This window comes from Mytilus galloprovincialis, chromosome 11 (assembly GCF_965363235.1).
Source record: "Mytilus galloprovincialis chromosome 11, xbMytGall1.hap1.1, whole genome shotgun sequence".
In the NCBI taxonomy this organism is placed as follows: domain Eukaryota; kingdom Metazoa; phylum Mollusca; class Bivalvia; order Mytilida; family Mytilidae; genus Mytilus; species Mytilus galloprovincialis.
The window spans coordinates 37804208-37829684 of record NC_134848.1 but is presented as its reverse complement, the minus strand read 5'-3'; the positions used below and the strand labels follow the sequence as shown (position 1 = coordinate 37829684).

The 25477-nt window shown below is 31.9% G+C and overlaps 1 protein-coding gene across 1 annotated transcript; it reads right to left on the bottom strand.

The window, feature by feature from the left end:
* Positions 1-4236: 4236 nt before the first annotated feature.
* On the bottom strand, positions 4237-25263 carry LOC143051127 (uncharacterized). The gene is made up of 3 exons (XM_076224140.1): positions 24821-25263; positions 6224-6454; positions 4237-5103 (listed from the first exon to the last, which is right to left on the bottom strand). The coding sequence occupies exons 1-3, from the start codon at positions 24999-25001 to the stop codon at positions 4430-4432; spliced, it is 1086 nt and encodes a 361-aa protein (XP_076080255.1). The 5' UTR covers positions 25002-25263; the 3' UTR covers positions 4237-4429.
* Positions 25264-25477: the final 214 nt, after the last annotated feature.

The following is a 25477-nucleotide window of genomic DNA, read 5'->3' as shown; positions in this document are numbered from 1 at the left end:
GTTTGTATTTTTGAAGCTAATGTCCATACGTGCTTATGTAAAATACATAAAAAAGTCTATCAAGCAAATAAAAATATTCGAATGCAACTGAAATAAGTTAATAAGATATTAAGGAACTGTGAGTCCCCTTACTGCAATACTCCTTTGTAATGAAATTGAGTCTACTTATATTATTATGATCATGTTATTACTTTGTACTTGTTTGGCTTTATAAATATTTTGATATGAGCGTCACTGATGAGTCTTATGTAGACGAAACGCGCGTCTGGCGTACTAAATTATAATCCTGGTACCTTTTATCACTATTATTAATGATTTTATGATATTAAATTTTATCTATTCATATATATATATATATCAATATATGCCAACAAATTGTACATAGAGATAAAATTATTGTTAAAAAAACTTCAGAGTAGAAAAATAATGCAATTGGCTGACATGGATTGATACTTGATATGTAAAATAAAAGTTATATGTATATATTTTAAATAATTACAATGTTTGACGAAAGAATCAACATTAAAAAAAATCCAACAAATATTATCAAATAAAATCTCAAAATACAATGAAATAATAAAATCATTGCTTAAACATAGTCGTTAAAAAACAGGTTCAATATACATTATAACAGTATGTATACACCTTTTATTTAATATGTATTTACATGTGATTAAACTCATGAAATTTTTAAATTTAAACTATACAACATACATGACATACTACCATTTTTCAAACTTAAGGACGTCTGTAATATCTGATAAGGTACAAAATAAATGCAGAAATTCAGATGTTGATGGGAATGATTTTTTACACCTGGCACCATTTTTTCAACAATATATGAATTCAGTATATGTAATTGTTTACTTTTCATGAACAAAATTATTTTTGATTTTCCAGTGGCGTAGCTTGGTCATTTTTACGTGTACGCCCGAACCTTGGCGAGGGATATGAGGGGCGCCAACTGCTCAATGTTAAATCACCTGTTGGTAGTGGTTTTGAAAGGGACGAAACCCCCGAAAGCTATCGAGAATGAGATACCGTAAATGATTCCTGTCAGTAAAAAAATCATTGATAGCAACATACTTTAGAATCTAAATGGTTTTTTTGTTTTGGTTAAATTTTGTAATACGTTAACTTATTCATCGTGTTAAACTGGAAGCTAGCCTAATGGTAATTGGTTTTAGAGAAAACGTCCAAACCAATATTACTTTTAAATAAGTTTAAAGGGTGCCGTGAGTGAGCATACAATCGACAAAAGCATCATTTAATGAACACGAAAAAAAAAATATTTCCAAGAGGTGCAATATAAAAAAATCTGGAACACTTAGGATTTCTTCCCACAAAAAGTGAATCAATTTATCATTCCTTTAAAGGGATTGAAAAAAAATAAAAATTTTCTTTTGATATTTTTTTCTTGATTTGGAATATTTCACGACAATCTATGAAGGTTTATAAATTGAGCATGTAAAACAATTAATTGGGTAAAGAAGAGTCCGGCTATCTGTCTATCAGAAAAGAACAGAAAAATGAACGAAAACAAATGCTTTCAAAATTTTAGCTTTAGACATTAGTCATAGAAAAAGCTTCTTCGGCATTTTCATGAAATTCGATGAAGGTTCGACAAGTAGTTAATGTAATTGAGAAATAACAAAATGTAAGCCTAAACTGCGACCACTTATTAATTGCAGAAAGAAATACATTTTGTCCTTAAAATGCGGGAAAATTAAAGATATAGTTGCATTTTTATATTGCTCTGAATACTCTTTTGATCATAAACAGTTTCTGTCCAACTTTCGTAAAATTTCACGGAGAGTCATTCAAAAGACTTTCTCCACATTCGGAACCTAAATATTGACGCTGTTTTGTCTCGCTTTTGGGACATAAATCACAGGCTCGACAAAAATACAAACAGCATATCGAATATGAGCAGATAGTGAATTGCTTTTAATATAAGAAAAGTACGTAGAATTCATAGTAGATTCAGACTTCTACAAAAGATTCGAATAAATATATTAAATGATCTATTTGAGTAAAGTTAGTCCCTTTTTATTCAAAATTACAATCCATTGAAAAAAGAAGCACAAGGCTGATGTGCTTTTGACCAGTTTTTCTTATTCTATGTCGATTATTTGTTTTATTTTCAAAATTCAAGTGTTCGCCCGGGCGTTTTGACGTAAAAGTAGCTACGCACATGTTTTCTAAACTACATCAGTAACATCTACTGAAAAATTTACCTCAATTTGGCAAAAATCTTGTTTTGAAAAGATTTTATAAAAGTATCACTTAAGCTTAAAATGTTGAATGATCAGATTTGGACAATAAAAGGCTATGTAATATGTGTCCTTTTCTAAGAAAAAGTAGTATGAGAGTCATCCTGAAGAGAAAATCACAGGATAATAAATTACATTTTTTTTTAAAGAAGTCACTGAACAATGAAAATGAGTAAAAAAGCAATGGGCATACATGGCATATGCCAGATGGAAAATTCAGACCATAACTTGCATTATAAGACATCTATATACCAAGCTCCTATTCCTTCTGAAATACAAAGCTTTATACAAGGAGCTAACATCACTTCTACCAAATTCTCTCAATGTATCGCATTGGCAGAACAAACATAAATCATTTATTATTTTAGAAAATAAGTAAGTGTTATGCAAAATTACAAGCTAACAACTTCGAAATGTGGTTTCCTAAATATGATTTAAAGAACCTCTCTACCTGAGACTGTACCTACATGTTGACAACCATACTGCCAACAATGAAATTAAGGTGGTACCTAACACTACGGGGAGATAACTCTGTAAAATCACCTAAACATTTTAATTGAATTGTGTTGTAAAGGGATTAACAAGCTTCTCGATGATCAAAATTAGTGTTTGTCAAACTGCTATATAACCAGGGTAATTTTTCAGATAAAATGGTTGGTTCAAAATTTTTGAATTTTTTATATTTTTGTTAAAGGTTCAAAGTAAGTACTTTGACAAAATTTTATGAAAATTAAACGAGCCAAATTAATTTTAGTGAAAGTGTTAGGTACCACCTTAATCAAACTATGCAACATAATTGATCAAATCCACATTAATCTTTGTTCATTTACAAATTCAAAATGGCCAACTTTCAGTCAAGCAACATATTTGAACCTGGCTTAGTGAAAACACAATATTTTATAAGAATTTTTACCCTAAAAAAATCAGACCTACTTACCGGGGTATGCTATAATTTTTAGGAGAGTTTGTTTGGCTTTACTTCAAATGTAAGAGATAGACTTAACTTAAAAGAACCTCACATACCCCATGCCCAAGATAAAGGGGAAAAGCTAATATTGACCTGATGAAAGTTTTTTTCTTCTTTGCATTAAAATATGATTTTGGTTCATGATTTCAGACAGTAATATTGTGTTACACAACTCCATATTTATTAACTTTGACCTTGGTGACATACAAATCAATAGGGATCTTCCTCTTATTATATGTGACCATATATCCAAGTTAGGTTGCAATCCCATATACCGGTATATAAAAAAACATTTGTATTAGATTTAGCATCCTGAAACTTCTTGTCTGCACAAGTTTCAGAATTTCTTTAGTAACTATGACCTTGACCTTAGACGTAGTAACCTCAAAATCAACAGAGATCTTACTCTCATTATATGTGACCATATATCAAAGTATGGTTGCAATCCTATCAGTAGCATTTGATGAAGCATTTTGAAACAACTTTTCTGCTGAAATTTCAAGCTATTTATTGTATCTATGACCTTGAATGTGGATGTAGTGACCTCAAAATCTGTAGGGTTCCTCTCATTATATGTGACCATATATTCATGTATGGTTGCAATCTGATATAAAGTACTGGAGCATCCCAAAACGAAAATGACTGACAAATGACGATACTGATTGACGGACAGCACAAAAATTTATATACCCCTGCTACTTTGTTGTATGGGATCTAAAAAAAAAGTTATAGATAACTTAAACTATCTACAAGGGCTACAGGAATAACTTCTGTAGCCAGAAATATGACATTTGGCAGGGTGGTTTTAATGTGTTATGCAACAATTAACCAACATTTATAACGTTATCACATTTAAAAAAAATTTAAGTTTATCAATTTTTTTTCTAATAACATTCCCCCCCCCCGAAAAATTCCATTCTGTCAATTTAAATGAATTGTAACACCATTTTACTATCAGTATATGAAGACAAAAATAAAAATTGCTTTGATAAGTCATTTTTTAACATATGTTTAATGGAATATCTAAATAATTATTAAATCCACTTTTAAAAAATGAAAAAGGCATGAAATTTTCTGTAATAAACAGTTCAAAAGAAACAAATCTTTTGTAACACAATCCATATATATCTGAATAGAACACATTTTTAACTCCATATGGTCAGCAGTCAATACCATAAATGTAGATTTGTCATTTTTCTTCATCATTACTGGAAAGAGACTTTTGTTGTAATGGAACACTCGGAACATCCAATTCAAATTCCATCTCCTTTAATGGGTAAAATTTTTTTTGCATGGAAATTGTTTTTTCAATCAAATTTAAGCGTTTTGGAGGAATACGACATAAAAAATCACACGAGCCTTTTAAACTTTGTACCTCATCTACCGAAAGTTTAGGCTTTAACGTAATATGATTTAATGTCATCCAAATCTTTAAAATGTTTGATAAATTTAATGTTTCACCCTCTGCACTTAATTTATTCTTATTCCAAATAGGAATAGGATCTCCTTTATTTCTTAACAGGATGTCATTCTGTGTATCATACATATAAATATCAAAGTAATCAGAATTTGCAACAATAGTAGGAATTAAAAAAGCTTGAGGAAGTTTTTTGCCTTTATTTAGCTGACATACCCTCTGGTACATTGAATAAGTAATTGTCTGTGCAACAACTTGCTCAATTGTTTCCTTTTTTCGTAATGTTGTTGATTTAAATTCAGTTTCAATTATCTGATTTTCTGCTTCGTCTACATCAAACTCTATGTCACCTGTACTGCAGTCTTCTGGATATATAATATTACAGCTACCTCCTGCCATAGTGAACAACATGATGTCTGGTCTTCCATACCATAAATATTCACTCCCTTAAATAACATAAACAATGAATTAGAATGATTAGAATTTAAATAATCAATTCAAATCTTGGCCGCTGTGCAGAAGGCTTACATATATAGCTATTATTTATCTGCTATTTTCAAACCAAAACAATGAAAACTTCAGCCTTCTAGCAGACACAATACCAAGCTTAAGGCCAATAGTAAAGTAATAATTGTGACAAGATTCTGTTATAAAGTGTCCCAAATAAAGTCCATATTAGATCAACATGGCAAATAAAAGAAGGCTCCCATTTCAAATTATACGGCAAATCCAGCAATTTTTCCATTTATAATGGGACATAACTCGAGAACGATGTAAGTGTCGCAACCCCAATTCAAACTTGATCTGTGTTTGGTGGTAATACACATTGTGTATATTAGTTTCATAACATTTAGTGGAGGCAAACTACAGTTAGAGTGTGGAAACGGCAAATTTAGCAAATTTTCAATTTATAAAGGGACATAACTTGCGAAACATGTATAATATTCAATTTTGAAAGTTTTTTATTTCTTTTTGCATTGCTTTGATATTGTGATTTTTTCTAGTAATTTTAAAATTATTAGTATTCAACTTATAACTTTAATGGTACCAATGTTTACTGCACCAGTAAATTTCAAATTATTTTGATTTTTGTGCTTGTTTAACGATTCAATTTTTAAACAATTTCAATCATGAAATTTAATATTTTCAAGCTGATAAATATGCTTTGCAATCATACCATATCTTCTTTTTTGTATTTGGGCAGCAATCACTCATTTATAGAAATTCTTTGCTTTGAACAATAAGTAGGCCTAAACAATAGGACATAAGAACATGATTTACATTCATTCTTTACGATTAAGACAAATCAAATCCTGCAATTTCATTAGTCAAGAGCACTTTGCTATATTCAAAGTTTGCATACATGTTAAATTCATGTTTATCTGTAAAATCATTCATTTCATTGGCTAATCACTGTACACTTTTGTACATGTAATTACATCGATCAACATTTAAAGTTAAAAAGGGGGAGGGTTGACATTTCAGAAAATCTGGTTTAATCTTGTCACATATTCATGTGGCTGTTCAAAGAAATATATTATATGCCAATTATGACAAATAACTCACCAATTCCAGTATTCCAATAACTTATCTGCTGACTACATTTCATGCAAGGACAAACATCAAACTTATGATAGTCATTTGTTAAAAAACAATGATGTCCAGATAACCGAATAGTAAGCCTGGAAAACAGATGATTTGCTAATAATGTGCAAATATATGATTCATCATCTTTTATAGGTCTATCTCTTTTTTCAGGTATTCTATGCATGCATCTCAAACATTCCTCATGGAAATCTGCAAATATATATACATGTTTGCATTAGATATGTAAATAGTTAAACAAGAGGCTCCTAAGAGCCTGCATTGCTCACCTGGAATTTTTGTGCAGATCTTGTATCAATAATTATTTTTGCTATTTAATGTATATTAATACTTGTTTAAACATGCCATCATTGTTTCCGCAAAAAAACCCACCAAATAATTTGATAAAAATCATCTTTTAAGGTCAATAACTCCTACAAAGTCTTGACTTATTTGTAGGTTTTACATTGCTGAACATTTTTACCATTTCATAGTTTCTGCAAAAAACTAGAAAAATTGGTAAAAATTATCTTTCAAGGGCAATAACTCCTGTAAAGGATCAATCGACGATTTCATTCAAGTTTCACCTTATTTACTAAGGTCTTTAATCTTGCTGAACATTTTTGGCCATTTAAACTTTCTGTCTATCGATCATAGTTTCTGAAAAAAACTAAAAAAAAATGGTAAAAATCATCTTTCAAGGTCAATACTCCTACAAGAGGTCAATTGAAAATTGAAAATGTCGGTCATGCTTGACTTAATTGTAGGTCTTTCTTTGCTGAAAATTTTGCCTATTAACATTTTTCTCTATCATAGTTTATGCAAAAAACTTTAAAAATGGTAAAAATCAACTTTCACCATGTTCATGGGCAATAACTCCTCTGAGGGATCAATTGAAGAATTTGGTCATGTTTGACTTTTTTTTGTAATTATTTTATTTTTCAAGATGAAACATGTGAAATTACATAATACAGTATTAGACACAAGGTAAAAAAAGTTAATTAGTACTTGTCAGATCGATTAAATCATAATGGTATAACAAGATATAAATATTACAATTGATTTTGTTAATTAAATGCTGCTTCTAACAATTGCCACTTCTGATCCATTTTTATTTTTTGTGTAGGGGTTAAGAAACATACAGAGTATTTTTCTATTGTAATCCAATACTTTAAATATTCTATCCCACCATATTTTGTGGGCAATACACTCTTACATCTACATTTGTATATATAGTATTTAAATAACAACAAGATATTATTAACTGTTTTACTGTTGACAGAATCCTCAGACACACCTAAAATCACCTCTTTTGCACTAAAAGGCAAGAAGATTTCATAATTTCTAATCCAATCTATAATGGATAACCAGAAGTTTTGTGTTACTTTACATTCCCAAAAAATGTGAAAAATATTTTCTTTAACTTCCGAACAAAATGTACATAGTTCAGTTTCTTTTAATTTACATTTATATAAAAAGGACATGTTTGACTTATTTGTAGGTCTTCCTTTGCTGAACATTATTGCCCTTTTAAGTTTCTCTGTGTATATCATAATTTCTGCAAAAAAACAAGTAAAAATGATAAAAATGTCTTTCAAGGGCAAAAACTATAAGGGATTACGTGACGATTACAGTCATTATTACTTATTGAATGTCTAACTCTGCTAAACATTTTGCCATTTACAGTCTCCATTTATCTATCATAGTTTCTGCAAAAACCTTTTAAAATGAATAAAATAGTATTTTAAGGGCAATAACTCCTATAAGGTTTCAATTGACGATATCCGTCGGTCTGACTTATTTGTATATTATATATATCTTACTTTGCTGAACATTTTTCTGTTACTGTTTCTTTTTATCTACATATGTATTATTATATTCAAGATAATAACCAAAAATTGTGAAATTTCCTAAAAACTTACATTTCAGGGGAAATAACCCTGCAATGGTTTGAATGATTCGTCAGAAAATTTCTTGGCAGATAAATCTTGACCTGCTGATCATTTTTACCCCTTCGATCAGTAGAGTTTTGCTTTAACTGCTTTAGTTTTTGAGATATATATACATATATAAGACAAAAACTGCATTTTACGCCGTATGTTCTATTTTTAGCCATAGTGGCCATGTTTCTTGAGGAACAAGATTAAAAATCACAAAATTTATACTAGATACCTTAAGGATCATTTACCTAAAGTTTGGTTAAAATTGGTTGACTAGTTTCAGAGGAGAAAATCTTTGAAAATGTTTACGAAGGATGATGGACTTGTGAGCTAACAATCATGTTTCCGAGACTAAAATATCAATCAGTAATTAAAGAACCTTTGTCAGCACGCTCACATACCCTATGCACCCACATTGTCACTTGACACACAGAATCTCACCAGATTCCCAAGTTCAAAGACTAATAACTCTACAAACGTCAACTGATAAAAATTTTCTTGTGGATATATCTATATATGCACATTTTCATATTATGTCCTCATTAACTAGAAAGTTTCATGAAATTCTGTTGTGTGGTTTCAGAGAAGTTGCGATGACAAACTGTTGCAGTAGTATATTTAGGCCAAAATTCTAAGTTCAAAGGGGCATAACTCCTAGAAAACAAATTATATCCTAATTTCTTGTAGACATGTACATCTTCATAGTATGTCCTTATTATATACAAAGTTTCATGAAATTCTATTGTGTGATTTCAGAGGATTTGCGATGACAAACTTTTGCAGTAGCATATTTAGGCCAAAATTCTAAATTCCAAGTGGCATAAATCCTAGAAAAAAATTCAATCGTAAATTCCTGTCGATATGCACATCTACAAAGTATATGCTCTTATTATCTACAAAATTTCATGAAAATCTATTGTGTGGTTTCAGAGGTGTTGCGATGACAAACTGTTGCAGAAGTATATTTCGGCCAAAATTCTAAGTTAAAAAGTGTGGTTTCAGAGGAGTTGCGATGACAAGATTCTAAGTTAAAGGGGTATTAACTCCTAGAAATAAAATGCTTCGCAGGGCGCAGCTTGATACAACCGCAGAGGTCAAACCCTGAACAGTTGGGGCAACAAAGTATGGACACAACAGTTACATGTAAGCTTGATACAGCTCTGAATTTGGATTAATTGTGATTAAATATTTGACACAGGCTCACAGCATAGGTTTCTGACACAGAATGAATGTGGTCTAAGAACTTAAAAAATTGAAATTGGACATTTACCTATTATTGTCCAATATCCAAAATCTAAATACATGGTTAGATTCAGCATATCAAAGAACCCTAAGAATTCAATTTTTGATGAAATCAAACAAAGTTTAATTGTGGACCCTTTGGACATCAATGTGGACCAATTTGATAATGGGGCCAAAAAATCAAAAATCTAAATACATGGTTAGATTCTGCATATCAAAGAACTCCATATACTCAATTTTTGTTGAAATCAAGCAAAGTTTAATTTTGGACCCCGATTTTTACCAACTTGAAAACTGGGCCCAAAATCAAAAATCTAAATACATCTTTAGATTCAGCATATCAAAGAACCCCAAGAATTCAATTTTTGTTAAAATCAAACTTAGTTTAATTTTGGCCCTTTTGGACCTTAATGTAGACCATGCAGCAATTTTAAAACGGGACCAAAAATTAAAAAATCTAAATACACAGTTAGATTCAGCATATCAAAGAACCCCAATAATTCAATGTTTGATGAAATCAAACACAGGTTTAATTTTGAACCCTTTGGACCTCAATGTGGACCAATTTAAAAACGGGGCCCAAAATCCAAAAACTTAATACACGGTTAGATTCAGCATAATAAAGAACCCCAAGAATTCAAGAATTAATCCACATTGAAATTGGTTAAGAAATAAGCAATTTATACAAAATATTTCAAAAGTATTGTTTTTGGCCCATTTTTGGACCCTAATTCCTAATCGGTTAGGGCCATAACCCTCAAAATTAATCCCAACCTTCCTTTTTTGGTATAAAACCTTGTGGTAAGTTTAATAAAGATCCATAGACTTATACTTAAGTTATTGTCTGGAAACTAGAAAATCCTTTTTTTTGTTGCCCTTTTTTTGTGGCACCTCATTCCTAAACAGATGGGACCATAACCCCCAAAATCAATCCCAACCTTCCTTCTGTGGTATGGAATCTTGTGGTTCAATTTCATAGAGATACATACACTATACTAAGGTTATTGTCCGGAAACCAAATGTCTTCATACGACGACGATGACCACGACTTGATAGCAATATACGACCACAAAATTTTTTGCAGTCGTATAAAAAAATTGAATCATCATTTCTTGTTGATATGTACATCTGCATAGTACATGTATGTCCTTATTATCTACAATGTTTCATGAAATTCTGTAGTGTGGTTTCAGAGGAGTTGCCATGACAACAACAGGACTGACAGACAGAGGGACGCACAGAGGGACGCACAGACAGACAGACGTGTCAAAAACATTATACCCTCTGCAACTTTGTTGCGTAGGTTATAATAAGTTTTCGACAGGTACAACCAAACTTCCAAACCAAATCTTGTTATCTATGAAAGAATTTTAAAATTAAGGTTTTAAGTAAGTTGTGTTGACGAAATCCCTGACTTAATAATTCACCAGTGATACATATATTTGAAGATCAGATGAACCCTGCCAGACAGACATGTACACCTTAACAATCATTTCATTCACCAAATATAGTTGACCTTTTGCTCATAGTATAGTACATGTATGTATCTGAGAAATGGATCTACAATAGTGTACAATAATCACATAAACTTAACATTGACCAATGAACCATAAAAATGAGGTCAAGGTCAAATGAACTATGCCAGACACACATGCATACCTTACAATAATTCCATACATTAAATACAATGTATAGATGACCTACTCTTATTTGAGTATCTAATCCTAAAAACTTAACACTGACAAATGAACCATTAAAATTAGGTCAAGGTCAGATGAACCCTGCCAGACAGACATGTACATATAAGTGTACACCTTACAAACATTATATACACCAAATATAGTTGACCTATTGCTTATATGTGTAGCATCTGAGAAACACTTACAAAATAACCATTAAAATTAGGTCAAGTTCAAATGAACCCTGCCAGACAGACATGTACATATGGGTCATTTACAAAAAATGTCGAATATTTAGTACACCCATGCTAATTTTTTGTATTTCTAATGAAAATTTCAGTTGTAATGGTTTAAATGAAAGCTTGTGGAATTCATGATTCAGAACATTAATAATAAACACAATTTACATCTATTTTGATAAGATTAAAATGTATTTAAGTCCGATTTTGGGGGTATTTGTGTGCGTACAGTGTCAGAAAAATACATTTCAAATGATTTTTTTCCGATTTTCTGATCGCCTGGATATCTGCAAAAGGGAATTTTTAAGAACATGAATAATTAATCTAACGCAAAATGGTAGCTCCTTTGTCATTATATATATAACATATTATCTACAAACTAAATTCAATCAGCGTACATGAAGTTCATGTCCATCCTGTTATCGCTACTTAAATCAGCCGTTAAATTGTTCTCCTTATGAATATAATTGAATCAGTCAGTGTTGATTTCAAAAGTGCAAAGTAACCTTTACATTTAAAACGCCATGTTTCTCGACCGACAGTGTAAAGAAAACAATGGAAAAGAAATTTCAAGTCATTTAGTGCAAAAAATAGAGGGTACTTTTTTTCATGTCAATGCTAGAGCTGTTACCACCCTCATGAAAATATTTTTCTGAATTTTTTCTGAACTCGATGCTGAAATTTTACTGAACACATTTAGTAAACCCTTTTCTTAAAAATAAAATTGAGAATGGAAATGGGGAATGTGTCAAAGAGACAACAACCCGACCAAATAAAAAACAACAGCAGAGGGTCACCAACAGGTCTTCAATGTAGCGAGAAATTCCCGCACCCGGAGGCGTCCTTCAGCTGGCCCCTAAACAAATATATACTAGTCCAGTGATAATGAACGCCATACTAATTTCCAAATTGTACACAAGAAACTAAAATTAAAATAATACAAGACTAACAAAGGCCAGAGGCTCCTGACTTGGGACAGGCGCAAAAATGCGGCGGGGTTAAACATGTTTGTGAGATCTCAACCCTCCCCCTATACCTCTAACCAATGTGGTAAAGTAAACGCATAACAATACGCACATTAAAATTCAGTTCAAGAGAAATCCTGAATTTGGCACGTTCCAGCAAGTTTTCAGCACATTTTCAGTAAAAATTCAGCAGTACGTTTTCAGTAAATATTCAGCAATATTCAGAAATAATTCAGCATTAATTCTGAATTTTTGTGAACACCTTGCTGAATTTTACAGAATCTATTAAAAACCTTTTGCTTAAAAATGTCTGAATTTGGCACATTCCAGCACATTTTTAGCAAATTTTCAGTAACAATTCAGCAAGTCATTTTCAGTAAATATTCAGCAATATTCAGAAATAATTCAGCATTAATTCTGAACTTTTCTGAACACTCTCTGAAATATTCAGAACCTATAACCAGATGCTCCGCAGGGCGTAGCTTTATACGACCGCAGAGGTTGAACCCTGAACGGTTGGGGCAAGTATGGACACAACATTCAAGCTGGATTCAGCTCTAAATTTGGATTGTGATTAAATAGTTGACACAGCATAGGTTTCTGACACAGAATGAATGTGTTCTAATGAACTTAAAATTTTTGTTTTCTCTTAGAGCAATTCACTATGCTGTTGAATATTAATCCTCTCAAAACAAGAATGTGTCCTCAGTACACGAATGCCCCACTCGCACTATCATTTTCCATGTTCAGTGGACCGTGAAATTGGGGTAAAAACTCTAATTTGGCATTAAAATTAGAAAGATCATATCATAGGGGACATGTGTACTAAGTTTGAAGTCGATTGGACTTAAACTTCATCAAAAACTACCTTGACCAAAAACTTTGACCTGAAGCGGGACAGACGGACGGACGCACAGACCAGAAAACATATGCCCCTCTACTATCGTAGGTGGGGCATAAAAATGTTTGAAGAAATTTTCTTTTTTATTTATGAAATTTCAAATGAGAAAAATTGAACCCAATTTTTTTAATCACATCCCCCTTTCCCTTATTCCAAAACTAATCTCAATTAAAATTTCTAATGGAGTTTGCAACAATAACTGCTCATTTAAATACATCATAAAATATTAAGATGTAAAAAAAACTGCTTGTTATCACTGAATGTTATTTATTATAATTTATCAGTTGGTAGTAAAAAGTGAATACAGTAACATTGTATATTGTATATAACAAAGATTTAAGTTGATTCTGGACAAAGAAAGATAACTCCAATTAAAAAAAAATCTTGCTATTGCACAATATTTTGCAATTAGATATTTCTTGCTTACTATTCTGGACAAAGAAAGATAACTCTAATTTAAAAAAAATTTGCTATTTCACAATATTGTGCAATTAGATATTTCTTGCCATTGCACAATACTGTGCAATTGAAAAGACTTGCTATTGCACAATACTTAATATAATAATTTTAGATCCTGATTTGGACCAACTTGAAAACTGGGCCCATAATAAAAAATCTAAGTACATTTTTGGATTCAGCATATCAAACAACCCCAAGATTTCAATTTTTGTTGAAATCAGACTAAGTTTAATTTTGGACCCTTTGGACTTTAGTGTAGACCAATTTGAAAACAGGACCAAAAATGAAGAATCTACATACACAGTTAGATTTGGTATATCAAAGAACCCCATTTATTCAATTTTTGATGAAATCAAACAAAGTTTAATTTTGGACCCCGATTTGGACCAACTTGAAAACTGGGCCAATAATCAAGAATCTAAGTACTTTTTTAGATTCAGCATATCAAAGAACCTAACTGATTCATTTTTTGTCAAAATCAAACTAAGTTTAATTTTGGACCCTTTGGACCTTAATATAGACCAATTTGAAAACGGGACCAAAAGTTAAGAATCTACATACACAGTCATGACAGTTAGATTCGGCATATCAAAGAACCCCAATTATTCAATTTTGATGAAATCAAACAAAGTTTAATTTTGGACCCTTTGGGCCCCTTATTCTGTTGGGACCAAAACTCCCAAAATCAATACCAACCTTCCTTTTATGGTCATAAACCTTGTGTTTAAATTTCATAGATTTCTATTTACTTATACTAACGTTATGGTGCGAAAACCAAGAAAAATGCTTATTTGGGTCCCTTTTTGGCCCCTAATTCCTAAACTGTTGGGACCTAAACTCCCAAAATCAATACCAACCTTCCTTTTGTAGTCATTAACATTGTGTTTAAATTTCATTGATTTCTATTTACTCAAACTAAAGTTATTGTGCGAAAACCAAGAATAATGCTTATTTGGGCCCTTTTTTGGCCCCTAATTCCTAAACTGTTGAAACCTAAACTCCCAAAATCAATCCCAACCGTTCTTTTGTGGTCATAAACCTTGTGTCAAAATTTCATAGATTTCTATTAACTTAAACTAAAGTTATAGTGCGAAAACCAAGAAAATGCTTATTTGGGCCCTTTTTGGCCCCTAATTCCTAAAATGTTGGGACCAAAACTCCCAAAATCAATACCAACCTTCCTTTTGTGGTCATAAACCTTGTGTTAAAATTTCATAGATTTCCATTCACTTTTACTAAAGTTAGAGTGCGAAAACTAAAAGTATTCGGACGCCGGACGACGACGCAGACGACGACGACGACGACGCCAACGTGATAGCAATATACGACGAAAAATTTTTCAAATTTTGCGGTCGTATAAAAAACCTTTTGCTTAAAGATGGCTGAATTTGGCACATTCCAGCAAGTTTTCAGCAAACTTTCAGTTACAATTCAGCAAGACATTTTCAGTAAATATTCAGAAATAATTAGTATTACTTCTGAATCTTTCTGAACAACTTGCTGAAATATTCAGAACCTCTTAAACACCATTTTCTAAAAAAAAAACCAGCTATAATTTAACCCGTTCCAGTGGGTTTTCAGCAAATTTTCTGTTAAAGTTCATCTAAGACTCTAAAGGTAAACTTTTTAGCATTTCTTTCTAAAATGTTCATTTTATCAACAAACAAAACAATATTTAAGCAAATATTCAGTAAAAATTTGAATTAATCTATACTCAGCCAATATTCAGTCTTCAGCTATTGTTCAGGATGGGTTCAGACCATTTTCAGCTTTAGCTTACATTTTTCAGGAAAGGTTCTGAACTTCAGATGATTTTCAGTTATAATTCAGGAAAGTTTCCATTGGTACATTTTTTGTATTTAGACAATATGAGCTTTTTAATATTCTGTCTGAAAGACACTATTTATCCAAAACAAATAAACATTATTTAAGAAATACAATGGTGTCATATATGAAGTAGAATAATTAGTTGTGTCTTTGTCTTTTTTATTATTGCTTTTTATTTTGTGTCTTATATAGTTGAAATCAGATCAGTCAAGCCTTTTACAACTGATGATTAGTTTGTTATGTTGTGACATCAATGACCCAGCATTGTGACATAAGAAATTTATGAGAAAGTGGACACATTTTGAAGTCGGTTATACATAATACAGTATAGATTTTGCCCATTTTAATCTTTAACTGACCAGTAATGACTGTTTATTATATCTATGGGTTTTTTGGTTTTTTTTTATCTATGACTTGTTTGCTCAGCATCAATCATGCCACATCTAATTATTTTTATATTTTGTATAATAAACTTATAATTGTCCCAAGTGGAAGCTTCCATGCTGCTGTTGATACTTGGGCCAAGTATTGTACACCGTTAGGTTACCACACGAAAGGAGCACTACAGTAAATCTACATGTAATCTCACGTCTTTCACTTGAAACATTTCGTATCTATAACAGTAACATTAACAATATGCGTCTTGTTCTATTTTTCCAACTAAAAACCAGGTGTTCCGCAGGGCGCAGCTTTATACGACCGCAGAGGTCGAACCCTGAACAGTTGGGGCAAGTATGGACAAAACATTCAAGCATGATACAGCTCTGAATTTGGATTGTGATCAAATTTTTGACATTACATGGTTTTTTTTTACACAAAACAAATGCCAAGATTTTACAAATCAATTAAAGATTTCTTCTTCAAACTTTTTAAATCTAAAATTAAATAGTTGACACAGCATAGGTTTCTGCCACAGAATGAATGTGGTCTAATGAACTTAAAAGGTTTTTTTTTTGCCTTTGAGCAATTCACTATGCTGTTGAATATTAATCCTCTCAAAAAAATGTTTGAAGAAATTTTCTTTTTATTTATGAAATCTGAAATGAGAAAAATTTAACCCCCCCCCTTTTTTTTCACATCCCCGTTTCCCTTTTTCAAAACTGATATCAATTCAAATTTCTAATGGAGTTTGCAACAATAACTACTCATTTAAATACATCATAAAATATTAAGATGTAAAAAAACTGCTTGTTATCACTGAATGGTAAAGATTATTTAAATTTATCAGTTGGTAGTAAAAAGTGTATATACATTGTATATTGTATATAACAAAGATTTAAGTTGATTCTGGACAAAGAAAGATAACTCCAATTAAAAAAAATTCTTGCTATTGCACAATATTGTGCAATAGGATATTTCTTGCTTACTATTCTGGACAAAGAAAGATAACTCTAATTAAAAAAAAATTTGCTATTTCACAATATTGTGCAATTAGATATTTCTTGCCATTGCACAATACTGTGCAATTGAAAAGACTTGCTATTGCACAATACTTAATATAATAATTTTAGATCCTGATTTGGACCAACTTGAAAACTGGGCCCATATTAAATCAAAAATCTAAGTACATGTTTAGATTCAGCATATCAAAGAGGCCCAAGAATTCAATTTTTGTTAAAATCAAACTTAGTTTAATTTTGGACCCTTTGGACTTTAATGTAGAATTTGAAATTTGAAAACAGGACCAAAAATGAAGAATCTACATACACAGTTAGATTTGGCATATCAAAGAACCCCAAGGATTCAATTTTTGATTAAATCAAACAAAGTTTAATTTTGGACCCTTTGGACCTTAATGTAGACCAATTTGAAAACTGGACCAAAAAACTTCAATAATCAAGAATCTAAGTACATTTTTAGATTCAACATATTAAAGAACACAACCGATTCATTTTTTGTCAAAATCAAACTAAGTTTAATTTTGAACCCTTTGGACCTTAATGTAGACCAATTTGAAAACGGGACCAAAAGTTGAGAATCTACATATACAGTTAGATTCGGCATATCAAAGAACCCCAATTATTCAATTTTGATGAAATCAAACAAAGTTAAATTTTGGACCCTTTGGGCCCCTTTTTCCTAAACTGTTGGGACCAAAACTCCCAAAATCAATACCAACCTTCCTTTTATGGTCATAAGCCTTGTGTTTAAATTTCATAGATTTGTATTTACTTATACTAACGTTATGGTGCGAAAACCAAGAAAAATGCTTATTTGGGTCCCTTTTTTGCCCCTAATTCCTAAACTGTTGGGTCCTAAACTCCCAAAATCAATACCAACCTTCCTTTTGTGGTCATAAACATTGTGTTTAAATTTCATAGATTTCTATTTACTTAAACTAAAGTTATTGTGCAAAAACCAAGAATAATGCTTATTTGGGCCCTTTATTGGCCCCTTTTTCCTAAACTATTGAAACCATAACTCCCAAAATCAATCCCAATCTTTCTTTTGTGGTCATAAACCTTGTGTCAAAATTTCATAGATTTCTATTAACTTAAACTAAAGTTATGGTGCGAAAACCAAGAAAATGCTTATTTGGGCCCTTTTTGGCCCCTAATTCCTAAAATGTTGGGACCAAAACTCCCAAAAATCAATACCAACCTTCCTTTTATGGTCATAAACCTTGTGTTAAAATTTCATAGATTTCTATTCATTTTTACTAAAGTTAGAGTGCGAAAACTAAAAGTATTCGGACGACGACGACGACGACGATGCCGACGACGCCAACGTGATAGCAATATACGACGAAAATTTTTTCAAAATTTGCAGTCGTATAAAAAGAAGTCTTTTGGACTCTTTCCTGTCCTTCAACCCTTTGAAATTTTCTTGTGTTAATAGGGAAAATCATCAATCCAATTTCAACGGCCTGATAATTATTTCAAATAATGTGAATCATGAATTATTCATGAACTTTTTATTCTATAAATTCAGAAACTGAGAATCATTTGTATATTAAATAAAAATCAGATTATAATATATGTAAACTTCTCTTTCTTTCTGTATTAATCACAATTGAAGTTTCAGAGCTTCAAACTTAGATCAGTTCAATTTCTGCTTGAATTTCAAAAAGTTTCTGTGGAAGATGCAGGACTTTCACCTGCAAGAAAATACAATCCACAAAGAATCCAATGTCTTACTTATTTCTAAATTCAATATGAATTATGATTTTTTTATAATGCCATTTTTTTAATTGATTGATTTAATATCATGAAAAAAATTAATTTTAGAAGGGAAGCGAAAAAAAGTATAAACATTTCTTAGAGTTTTCTGTATTGAAAGGTGCAGATCCATGATTTTGTTAGAGGAAAGGGCGCCCCTTTTTTTTAATGATCAATGCATTTGTCGATTTGAATTGGGACATATAGTTGCCGCACCCCCACTTTTTAAAATGTCTGTATCCGCTCCTGTTGGTGTGAATACTTGTAAAAAGTCTATGCAATTATCATATATATATGAAGCTCCATATGTGGGACCCTGGCACCCTGTATCTGCCATTGATTGATACTTTCATAAAGAAAAGCAATGTGTCATATCCAAGTTCAGGTTAGGGGCACAATATAGTTCATTTCCGAAATCCTGCTTTTTTGTATTTTTTTCCCATTATTCCTCTCACATCTGACATCCTCCACCTCACTCAATTTCATATCCCCACAATCCCCTATAATTCACATCCCAAAATTTGCAAAAGCGTGCCCCCCTTTTTGTCCCTGAAATTAAAAAAACTGCTGGTTCCCAAAATATGGTTCATTTACCAAATCCGGTTATTTTGTAAAAAAAAATCATGAATTCTCTCACATTCTCCCCCTCCCTTTGTTCCATATTCAACCCATGTATCTCACATACCAAAACTTGCAAAAGCATGTCCCCCCTTATACTTTTTTCCCCATTAAAGTAAAAAAACAGCTGGTTCCTAAAAAAAACCAAGAACATTCCCCTTCCTCCTCTGATTTTCTCTAAATACATGCAAGTTGAATGGTCAGTGCATAATGATGTGCACAAGTTCAATACAAAATTTCGAGGATTTTCTTCATTTTTATTTATTTTCTGGTGTTGACTTTCTCAAAAATGGTATTTATAGATTGTCTCAATAAACTTTTATCTTTAAATATGATTTAAAATAGCAATAAACATTTCAGTTCAAACTGCAATATACTTATCTGATAAATATAGCCATCATTTCACAAATCGTATTTAGGGCGCCTAATAGTTTTTTGTTGACGTAATTTATTATGCGTTTCCGGTTCAGAAAGGTTTCAATTATTAAACTGGTATCTACTTTCTACGAACATAGTGTAGTAGCCAGCAGGGGACCAGCTTAGATCATGAAAACGTTTTAACTCCCTATATAACTGACTGTACTATCAGTGCTTGTAAATAACACTGTATTTGTTTACAATTACAACGATTGACTAATCTGATATTTTTCTTAGTTCTTTTTTTATGCCGAAATACAATTGAGTAAGGCATATTTAAGAACTTGGAGAGAGATTCAGAAAACTTCTTCTACAGATAAAATTAACACTGGCAGTGCACCAGCAAAAACGGATAGGCTATCGAACAAATCGCAAATAATTTCAACGCAAGTTCCTTTTTCAAATTTTGAATTTTTATAAATACTTCGACACCAAGACACATTGACACCTGGCATGACCTCCGGTGTCAATATTTTAATATAACATAGGTCCTGCAGTTGCTGTTATTATTTTGGTATGCCTCTCAAGTCTTCATATAAATGAATTCTAGACATTCCGGCACCTTGTCAAATCGGCACCGTTATAGACAGTTCGGCACAAAGTCAAATCGGACCTGGTTAATTCGCCCCCAAAATTAACAGATTATGTTTTGCAAGTTGGGGAGTCATGACTTTTAATGAAAGGAAATTTATTATAGAAAAAACAAACTTGTTATAAATTGTAATTGATATAAGATCTTCAGTTTTTAATGTTATTACCAATCATAACATTATTAATAGAGTACTCATGACTTTAAACAGAAAGCCAGCTTTTTATTGTTTATTGTAGATTTCACAGGTACCTGTGGACATGATTACATTTGGGTGCCCCTTAGTGGGAGAATCTTAAATGCCACCCCCCCCCCCCCTCCCGTTTTTGGTACATGTAGTTAATGATTTTGAGATTTTTTAATTTGTTTATATAAACTATTTTCACTTCGAATATATTTTGATTTTACTGATTGGCTAATATCTCAAAAAGATACGACCCAAATTCTGAAACTTTCCCTTAAAATCATATGTCACAATGCTTATGTTATATCAATTACTCTGCTCTGAAAATTAATTGTTTACGTTGTTAGTGCCAATTGACTTCAGATCAACTCATGTAATTAAAAAAACAACTTCAGTTTGGTGGTCTTTGGTGTACATGTATTCTGCTCTGGTCTGATATAAAAGTTTGAAAAATATTTTTTATGCCCCACCTACATGTACGATAGAAGAGGCCGGTGGCATTATGTTTTCTGGTCTGTGGGTCTGTTCGTCTGTCTGTTTGTCCGTCCATTCATCTGTCTGTCTGTCTGTCCCGCTTCAGGTTAAAGTTTTTGTTCAAGGAAGTTTTTTATGAAGACTTGAAGTCCAAGCAACTTGAAACTTTGTATACATGTTCCTAATGATCTGATCTATCTAATTATAATGCCAAATTAGAGTTTTACCTCAATTTCAAGGTCCACTAAATATAGAATATGATAGTGTGAGTGGGGCATCTATGTACTGTGGACACATTCTTGTTTGTATTATTTTCAGATTTCAGTATTCTGTCTGAACAGTTCAGCATCTGGCAAATCTGTTCATATAAGCTCTTAGAGCTGTTCTGAACAGTTCAGCTTTCTATCATTTCAGAAAGTGTTTTTTTAGCTGTTTTGAACAATTCAACACTGTCTGAATAGTTCAACACATTTTCAGATGTCTCTCTGAAAAATTAAGCAAGTATTTATTCTGTTTAGAATGATTTCAGTATTGTTTCTGAACATTTCAGGATCTTGAAAATCTGTTCAGAAAGTTTTCAGGGCTGTTCTGAAAAATTCAGCACTGTTCAAAGATATCAAAAAAATTTCAGCATAGTTTCAGATGTTTGTCTGAGGAGTTCAGCAATAACTGAACAGTTCAGATTATTTTCAGCTTCAGTTCAGCGATGTCTGAATTTTTCAGCACAGTCTGAACTTTTCAGAAAATGTTACAGCACTTTTTCAGCAAATCTGAACATTCCAGTAAGTTTTCAGTATTTGTTCAGAATTTGGAAAAAGTGCTTCAGCACGTTTTCAGATCCCAAAATTTGGTTCAGCATGCATTCAGCTAGGGTCCAGAACCTATTCAGCAAAACTCAGCAAAAATTCAGACATTCTTTTTCATGAGGGCAACAATTTTGATTAATTACACCAACAGTATAATTGTAAAAATTGCAATAACATGTTGGAAACCAAATTCACGACAGAAAACCATAATCACTTCACCGAAGGGAGTAGTTATTTCACAACAGATTTTAAAAATTAAGAAATGTCTATCCTGTTACTATGGTTGCTATGGTTACAGTAATAGGATAGACAATTGTAAACAGAAACCACATTTAAATTTCAATCTTAACATATATAGTTTCAAAACCAAATGAAATATTTTGTTGTTTGAACTCATCTTAAGGTTATAACGTCTTAATCTTCCCAATTAAGCATTTAATTACAGGTGAAATACTGATATTGGTAACAGGATAGACAAAAAGGTAACAGGATAGACTTTTATATAGTGATTTATTATATACTTAGAAGTTAATACAGATAAATTGTATGTGTAATACAATCAATGGCAAGCGTGCTGTATCAGCCACCCGTGATGATATCGATATCTGAGCACGGTTGCAAAAGCTTTATCACACCTTTAATATGTATGACGTCACGTCATCGATTGCAGTCACTGTTGCAAAGACTTTATCAAAACCCTAATCTGTATGACGTCATGTCAACCCTATAATCTGTATGACGTCATTTCAACCCTATAATCTGTATGACGTCATTTCAAATCTCCTTATCTGTATGACGTCATGTTGCATAAAAAAACATCTACTTGAGGTACATGTATATAATAAAGTGTATATGATATGGCTTTTTCAATATCACACACCGTATCAACCCTTAACCAATATAATCCCTCGAGCAGAGCTCTTGGGATTATATTGGTGTCTCGGGTTGAACTTGATACAGATGCGATATTGAAAAAGCCATATGATATTCTCTATATATATCATAAATGTACGTTCCTGTTACCAATGAAATAAAGAGAAAAGTAAACTACACTTATGAAAAATGTATGAGGGATTTACTTGATGTTGGGTTTATTTGAAAGAGAGAAAAAGTGCAGGACAATATGAATTGCTACATGTATCTTAGACTTGCATTACTCATGTTACTGGTGGTAATTTTTACAACCTTTAAAAACCAATTTTTCATTACAACCTGGACAATTGGCAAATAATCTATTATTTCACAGAATAAATATATATAGAAGTTTATTCTCTTGAAAACCATCTAATTGGCTACGTAAAACAAGCTTAAAATTTTATCTAAACCTTTTCTTAATAACCCAAAATTTCTTTTGAAAATGGTAACAGGACAGACAAAATATTGTACCACCTATCAAACAAGAGGCTGTCACAACGACAGCAAACCGGATTCATTAACATTTATTTGTGTCCTGCCAATATCACAAGAACCATAACTGATGAACGGTGAAAGTGAAAATCGTCAATATCAAATTTGACATCCATTTTGTCATCAGTATCAACATATTAAAATTTGAAAAGCTTTGGTTGAACAGTTCATGAGTAAATGCATGGACACGACTGGAAAAGCCATTTTTCAATCTTTCATATCGGTATCGGATTCGACCCGGAACTTGTTAAAAAAAGTTTTAAAATACATATATCCTTTGGAATTTACCTGTCAACTACTACCATTGACTACTCAATCATTAAGAATGATTTTCAATCTTTTATGTCGGTTAAAAGCTCATTAGAGCTTATGTTTGTCTATGTTTTATATACCATGCCGACTCTAAATAAAGCTTATTTATATTATTATTTATTATAAGAACCATAACTCCTGAACGGTAAAAGTCAAAATCGTCATTATTGAACTTGACCTCCATTTTGTCATCAGTAACAACATACAATGTATTAAAATTTGAAAAGCTTTGGTTGAACAGTTCATGAGTAAATGCACGGACACGACTGGAAACACCATTTTTCAATCTTTCAAGAACCATAACTCCTTAACGGTAAAAGTCAAAATTGTCATTATTGAACTTGCATTTTGTTGTCAGTAACAACATTTTAAAAGTTTAAAAGCTTTGGTTGAATGGTTCATGAGTTATTGCACGGACAACATTTGGTTGCCGCCCGCCTGCACGCCGTACATCACCAAATCAATAATCAACATTTTTGTCACAAAAATCCGGTTAAAAATGAAAATTTCCCTATATATGTCAAGTATAAATTTTGTACTAAAAGAGTTATCTCCCCTTAAATAGCTTATTTGAAAAATTGATTCTTAAAACACAAATATTTGCAGTGGTATTTGTTAAAACATTCATGACATTTTTGATAATGCAGTGAATTACTAAGTTTTCTTTCTATAAATAAACAGTGTAACCAATAAATTGCAAATCTGTCTCCAAACTTGCATATTTGGGCAAAGAAAGACCGCTTATGTACTGTGATTGTACAATTCAAGATGGCGGTATACCCTGAAACTACATGTACCTTAATCTGTTAATCAAAATTTAACATAACTTTTAAAATTTGATCATTTCTTCTAACAATATTGGTATACACTTAGTCCAAATACATGTAATTATAAATGACGTCTTGAAAGACTACGACATCGTCATACATGTAGCGAAAAATTAAAATAGCCTTTCAAGACGTCATAATTATTTGGACTAGAATACACTCATATTCCAGTATCATAGTACATGTAGTATTTTTGAGAGAAAAAACACAATACTCGAATAAAATTTTATACCAGTAATGTTAGCAATACTGGTACATGCACCAGTGTACATTCTATACCAGTATTGTGATCACTAAGTTCAGGTGATCACAAACCTTTCTCAAGGAAATCATGATGGGAAATGCAAGCCCTGGAATAATGTATCAACTGGGAGATAAATACTCCATATGCAGGCGCTGCATAATATTTACAAAAAAAAGGCCAAAAAAAAAGGGTGAGCAATTTCCCCAAGCACTAGGAATTTCGCATCATGAGTTTTTCATTTGGGGATTTTGACATACAGAATGTATACAAAAACTACAATTTCTTACATACCTTTCTCTTCTAAGAATCCTAAAATAAAAGCGTCCGTAACGAACTGAAGACTTGGATCTGAACATTTCTTTCCTTCGATGTTTAGTTCAAGAGAACGGAAACCATCCTCAAACATGGACTTGAATGACACTAGTTTAGTGAAAACCCCTTCACCTTGTTTCATGATTTCCTTTGCTTCCATTATATCAAGAACTTTTCCGGATTTATCTTCCAGATACTGTATAGTATCAACATTAGCCCTGGAAAAATTTCTACCTAATGCATATTCTCTTATTCGTAAGGGTTGCAATTCTGTGTCTTCGAAATCACTGAGTGATTCTCTTATAAGTCTGGAACTAGACGCGTTCCGTGATAATGCAGATCCTTTGGAATACAAACAAGAAACTGGGGTATACGTCAACTGTAAACGAGCCTTGTTGCACAACCTCGAAAGAATACTTGTCGCCATCAGGGGAATATAAGTAAGGGGGAGGGAAACCAATGCTAATATGCTGGGAAGATCTTATTCGAATCTGTTGGGACTTTACCATATGAAATGAGTAAATATCAGAGATAATCGAAAAATAAATCGTATCGTGCCATTGGTTTAAAAACGTTTACGTCAAAATGACAATAACTTACAACATGAATATTGATATATTTGAACTCTATTATTCT